Source organism: Martes martes (genome assembly GCF_963455335.1).
Source record: "Martes martes genome assembly, chromosome: 7".
Taxonomy (NCBI): domain Eukaryota; kingdom Metazoa; phylum Chordata; class Mammalia; order Carnivora; family Mustelidae; genus Martes; species Martes martes.
Genome location: NC_137894.1, coordinates 51652563 through 51659653, shown reverse-complemented (window position 1 = coordinate 51659653; position 7091 = coordinate 51652563). Strand labels below are relative to the sequence as shown.

General features: G+C 35.9%; 1 protein-coding gene across 1 annotated transcript; it reads right to left on the bottom strand.

Moving 5' to 3' along the window:
- Nucleotides 1-219: 219 nt before the first annotated feature.
- LOC308346812 (olfactory receptor 4K14-like) lies at nucleotides 220-1493 on the bottom strand (the record flags this gene model as incomplete). Its single annotated transcript, XM_080809857.1, has 1 exon — nucleotides 220-1493. The coding sequence occupies exon 1, from the start codon at nucleotides 1156-1158 to the stop codon at nucleotides 220-222; it is 939 nt and encodes a 312-aa protein (XP_080665983.1). The 5' UTR covers nucleotides 1159-1493.
- Between the last annotated feature and the right edge of the window lie 5598 nt (nucleotides 1494-7091).

The window sequence follows — 7091 nt, the reverse complement described above, 5'->3', positions numbered from 1 at the left end:
TCAGAAAGAAGGATCACTAATGTTTGGGTTTTAGGAATATATTTTGGTGGTGTTCTACTGGTTGAGTAAATAAATGTGATTTTTTAAATTATATTAACCCTATTCCTGCTCTTGGAGACAGCCATAACATATAGAAATAAACTGAATTCCTAGATTTTCAACCTATTTTACAAGGTCAATGTATCATCAGTTTGAAGTGCTTACAGTAAGTTTTCTGCATTAAATATTTCCCTTGGAATTCATGTAGTAGTGTCTGAATCTTTTCATGGCATCTTTTATCTCTTTATTTCTCAGGGTATAAATAGCTGGGTTTAGGAGAGGTGTAATAACAGAGTAAAACACAGCAAGAAATTTGTCCACCCAGGTGATGCTGAGTGGCCACACGTAGATGAAGATGCAAGGCCCGAAGAAAAGCACCACCACTGCGATGTGGGCAGTACAGGTAGATAGTGCCTTAGATGCACCAGCTTTAGAGCTTTGGCGGATAGTAAGAAGAATATAGGTATAGGATATCAACAACAGAATAAAGCAGGTCATGGCCAGAACCCCACTGTCAGTGTTCATTAATATTCCCAAATTGTAGGAATCTATGCAGGCAAGCTTGATTACCAGGGGTATATCACAGAAGAAGCTGTCAATTTCCCTGGGGCCACAGAAGGGCAATTGCACAATCACAGCCATTTGACTCATGGCATGCACAAAGCCAATGGTCCAGGAAGTCACCACCAGCCCAGTGCATTTTTGCAGGCTCATAATGGTTGAATAGTGCAGTGGCTTGCAGATGGCTGCAAAGCGGTCATAGGCCATTACCACTAATAGCACCATCTCACCCCCTCCCACAAAATGTACATAGAGGATCTGGCACATACATCCTCCAAAGGAAATAGTCTTGTTCTCCCTAAGAAAGTCTGTGATCATCTTTGGAGTGGTGACTGAAGAAAGCCACATATCAACAAAGGACAGGTTGGCCAACAAGAAGTACATGGGGCAATGAAGATGTGGGTCAGTGATGATTAGGATCATAATGACAATATTTCCAGATATAATAATCAGGTAAAGTATAAAAAATATTATTAAGAATAAGACCTGCATATTCCATGAGTGGCAAAGTCCCAGAAGCACAAATTCTGACACTATAGACACATTTCCTTTATCCATTTTATTCAGTGCGTCCTCTAAAATAACCTAGAGAGAATGATAGATTGTCAGTTAGTGGCATTGGAAAGGGTACTTAATTTTTAGAATTCAGTTGAAATTTAATTTCATTGAAAGTTAAGTTTCATTGAAAATGAGCATTTGTATCTGAAAGTGAAAATATAACTGGGAAGACAAATCTTGGCAAAATATTCATGCCATTATGCCTTTTAAAAGAAGCTAAATGTCTAAGATTGGCTTTCCAAAAAGCAAAGTCTTGAGATGGGATTTTCATGTAAATGATGTATTGAGAGGGTGCTCTTATAAGAAGTGAGTGAGGAAGCAGCACAGCTAAAGAAAATGCTAAAAAAAAAAAAAAAAAGAGGAAGAAGTTGTGGTGTCATCTGGAAATTAGCTTCAGTCCACCACTCCAGTAAAAAGTATCTGAGTGGGCTACTACCGATAACCATTACACGAAATAACTAAAATTTAAGTCATCTATTTAAGAAAATTATAGTGAGCAGGTATCAAATCCAGAGCAATTGACATGGTACGAAGTTACAGTTTCATTGTATTATGAATAATGATTCCTTCAAACCTCAGTTGAACCTCTTTTATAAAATATCTTAAAACTATTTTATTACTATAAAATATACTTTGGAACAATCTGTTGGAGAGAAGTTATATAGAAAGCCTTATAAAATATTGGCATGATAATTCAAATGCAAAATCAGGCACATAATTTATTATTAAGATCACAATTAAATGAAATGCATTTAGTGAACTAAATGTATTAGAAAAAAATTTGGAGAGTTGTATGAGAAAGGGTTTAACCAAAGAGGAAGATAGCTCCGACTCAGAGTCTAAAGTGAAATCTGAATGATAGCAAAGATATAACCAAAATATAATAAGTATTCAAATTTATCAGTATAAGATATTTGTGTTCATTTACAGTTGACTTTTGAACAACACAGGTGTTATGAACAACCCAGGTTAACTGTGCAGGTTTTTTTTAATATGCTGATTTTTTTCAGTAGGTACTGTAAATATATTTTTCTTATGATTTTTTAAATAATGTTTTCCTTTTTCTAGCTTCATTGTGATAATTCAATATATAATACATATACAAAATATTTTTGTTGTCAGTAGTGCTTTTTGGTCAACAGTAGGCTATTAGTTGTTAAATTTTGGATGATTCAAAAGTTGTACACAAATTTTTGACTCCATTTTTCGAGGGTCAGCTATATATTCATGGATGCTAGGAAATCCCTAGGTTTGCAAATAATGCCATACAAGTTTGAAATATCTATGTGTCATTTCTAGGATGTAAATAAATTGTAGACTTGTGGAAGTACAGTACATCTTTGTTAGCATGGAGTGAGCACAAAGATAAAATTTCAGAGATCATCAGTTACATACCTCTAAATATAATATGTAAATATTTATAGTTTCTTTTTTTTAAGATTTTATTTATTTATTTATTTGACAGACAGAGATCACAAGCAGGTAGAGAGGCAGGCAGAGACAGAGAGAGGGGGAAGCAGGCTCCGAGCAGAGAGCCCAATGCCGGGCTCGATCCTAGGATCCTGGGATCCTGACCTGAGCCAAAGGCAGAGGCTTTAACCCACTGAGCCACCCAGGCACCCCAATAAATATTTATAATGTCCTATTTTGTACAAATACTATGTAAGTATAATAATGACATTGTTTATATTCATCCTTAAGCAAACTGAGTCCTTTTCTCATTGGATGACAAAAAGATAATTTTATATCTCTCTTCTCCTTTTACTATTTCTTTCCCTTTCCTTTTTTTTTTTCACTTTTTAATGTGTCTCTTCCATTTTTACCCTTGAAATCTTAAGGGTGGTGCCAAAGAGAGCAGGTGAGTAGTGAAAACCATTACCTCATCATAAGCACTAATTTCCCCTTTCCTTGTACTGAGAACTCAGAAGCATAGGGTAGAAATGAAGAAGATATTCCTAAAGAATAAGGCAAAGCACTCATTTGCTGGGGAAAAGGGGAAATGTGTTAGTATTCTCATGACATAAATAAACGTATCTTCCATAGTAGGGATTTGATTTCTAAAGAAAGTATCCTGATATTACACCTAATATATTTATGTCCCCTGAGAAACTTGAACAATTTCAACTTCACGTTGACACTTAATTTTTGTAAAGACAAATCCCTTTCTGGGATTAGTTGTCAGTAACTAATTCTTTGTGTGTTGTAATAAATGATATAGAAGATAGCTAATAGCAATATGTACATTGCTAGGGAACAACTTACCAATAAAAAATTCCTACTGTTTTTTAATGAGTTTTGAAATTAAAATTCCATAATATTGGTGCATTAATTATAAACATGTTAATATTTATCCAGTAAATAAGACAATTAGTAGAGTGACTATGGACTTTTTAATCAGTCTGATCTGATCTGAAATCTAACTGTAATACTTGTTGACCTTGTGACCTTGAACTAAACCTATTTCTATTTCCATTTCCCCCATCTGTGAAAAGAGAGCACTCAATCTAATAATAGACATGTTATGATGAACATGATAAAGCGGTACAATGTCCAGAGCTTACTGGACAATCTTAGTGAATAGCCAATGACTTTATGTCAATAAAATACTTGGTACCACCTTTTTTTTTTATGTTAGTTACCATATGGTACCACCTTTAAAAAAAAAATACCTACCTCTTAACATTTTTTTCTAAATTAACAAGCATACTCAGCAGGTTATACAGATGTAAAAGAAGTTCAGACCTGCTACCTGCTTTCAGTAGCTTTGTATCTTTTTTACTTTTCACTTCTGCTTTTGTCTGAGAGGGGTTATTCATATTTTAAGAAACCATACATGAGGCAGTAGCACATTTTATTAAAGCACCTTTGAAATTCTTAACTTTAACTTGGAGAATTTTCACAAAGGGAGTAATGATAACCTTGGGATTAGTAAAATTGAGAAATCAGGGAAAGGAGACAAATTGAGCTACTTTTTTAGGAGTATTAAATATGGCAACACATTTTTCATGGTCTTCTAGACTCAATGTTTATCCACTAAGATTTTTTAAACAATAATCATCATAAAACTGAGATTCTCAACATTTATGTTTTTATAAGAGAAACTTGGACTCAAATAATTTAATGAATTGCCTGAGATACACACTGGGTGAGGTGCACAGGGAGAAAGTCCAAGTTCCTTCTACTAGCTTAAGATGACTTCCTTTTCTTTCAGGTTGTAGTTTTATCTTACTTGTCTAGTAACTGAATTATGTCATTTCTCACTGGATATATAACTGTTTTACCTTCTATCTCTATGTTAAAAGTTATCTTAACATATAATACTCTAACCAATATGAAAAACTTAATCCTCTTAAATGGCAATATCCACTTGAGCCAAGATAGCTGGAAGTTGCTAATATCCAGTAGCCATCAAAGAACAGAGATCTAAAGCACACCTGAGAACATCTCTGTGGGGCTGCATGATGGTGGTCTGTACACCTTTGTTAAAGGAACCATAGAAGCTCCCGTAGGAATAGGATGGGAGGAGAAAAACTGTATTACTCTCTTTAAAGGTCAGAAGTTAAACAAGCCACACTCAAGTTGCCATGGGTGGGCATGGGCAATACAGATACATACAGATATTTTAAAAATTAAGGAAGAGAGTCACAAGGAACACGAGATAGCTTACCAAACACAATTTTTTTCTAAGACCAGATTGCTTTTTCCTCTTCTCTTCTGATGTATGCTTGAGATGACATCCACAGTTGGGTGGAGATGGTATCTGTAGAAGCACTTTCCCTCAGCCTGACATATATTCATCACTAGAAGAATCCCTTGGGTGAAATTTTCCTATTCTGTATTCTGGGTAGGACAAGAATTATGAAAATAATTTCTGTTGGACATCTCTTGGGGATGTCCTTGTCAAGAATAACCTTTCCATATTCTAGAAATCAGAACAAGGAGATAATAAAAATCACTTATAAAGCAGCTATGCATTAAACATTAGTGAAGTTTTAAATTTTTATCATTTAACATATAAGTACCAAGAAGACGTCTTCTGCAATCTTAATCTCTAACTAGATTTATGTCATCAAATTCAGTTAAGGTTTTAGTTCTAGTTGCAAGGGAAGTCATATCTTGACCAGTGTGTTCTATAACCACTATCATGGGTGGCTGCAAAATGAGTAGATCTCTGTACCCACTGGCCAAATCTTTAAGTTAATTTAGAGGCCTTAAGTGGGTTCAGCCATGTATACTGTCCAGACAGGGTCAACGCCACATCACTCTCTAAAGGCTGTATCCTTCAGGCAGCTTCTGGGAGCAGGGTAGGCAAGTCAAATGCACATTCCAAGGACAGGGTAAGGAGTGAGAAACCTCCAATTGCCCTGGTCCAGCGCATGGGTCAACTGGTGGTCACATCCTCTGTATGACCTCCCCTTCCAATTTGCTGATTATATTTTAAAAAATTATTTCTCCTTGCAACTCTTTCAGTTTTTGCTTCATATGTATTTAAATTCTGTTATCAGGGACATAAATAATTAAATTGTTACTACTTCTTAATTGACTTCTTTCTCAATATGAAATGACATTTTTTTAAAAGATTTTGTTTATTTGAGAAAGAGAACACATGCAAGAGCCTAAGTGGGGGAGGGGCAAAAGGAGAAGATTCCCTGCTGAGCAGGGGGCCTGGGTGGCAGGGGGAGGTAGCCTCAATCCCAGGATTCTGGGATCTCAACCTGAGCCTACGGGAGACACTGAGCTGACTGAGCCACCCAAGTACCCCATGAAATGACATTCTTATCCGTGGTATTCTTTGCTCTGAAATGTACTTTGATATTAAAATGGCCTCTGATGATTTCTTTTGATCTGTGTTCATATGATACATCTTTTTCTATATTTTTCTGTCCTTTTATTTTTTGAATTTTTTAAAATAGCCTTTTTCTTTAGAATAGTTTTAGATTTACAGCAAAATTTAGTGGAACATACAAAGAGTTTCCATATACCTCCTGAGCACCCCCCCATATGCATAACTTCCCTCATGGTCACATTTGATACCACAGTGATACATCTTTCCAATCAGTAAACCCACAATGACATTCACTATCACTCAAAATCCATTGTTTATATTAGGGTTCACTTTTGATGGTGTATATACTATAGGTTATGACAAATATATAATAACATATATTCACCATTGTAGTATCATAGAGAATAGTTTCACTGCCCTGAAATCATAGGTGCTCTGCCTATTTACTTTCCCCTCTTTCTTAATCCCCGGCAACTACTAATTTTTTTTCTTCAGTGTTCCAGAATTCATTGTTTATGTACCACACCCAGTGCTCCATGCAATATGTGTCCTCCATAATACCCATTACCAGGCTTACCCAACCCCTCACTCACCTCCCCTGCAAAACTCTCAGTTTGTTTCTCAGAGTCCATAGTCTCTCATCTTTCATCTCCCCCTCCAATTTCCCCCAACTCACTTCTCCTCTCCATTTCCCCATGTCCTCCATGTTATTCCTTTGTTCCACAAATAAGCGAAACTATATGATAATTGACTCTCTCTGCTTGACTTATTTCACTTAGCATAATCTCTTCTAGTCCCATCTATGTTGATACAAAAGTTGGGTATTCATCCTTTCTGATGGAGGCATAATACTCCATAGTATATGTGGACCACATCTTCTTTATCCATTCGTCTATTGAAGGGCATCTTCGTTCTTTCCACCATTTGGTGACCGTGGCCATTGCTGCTATGATCATTGGGGTACAGATGGCCCTTCTTTTCACTACATCTGTATCTTTGAGGTAAACACCCAATAGTGCAATCCCTGGCAACTACTAATTTTATGGATTGCCTAGTTTGACCTTTTCCAGAATGGCATATAGTTGGAATCATACAACATACACTGGGCTTTTTCCCTTAGTAATATGCATTTCAGTTTCTTGCATGT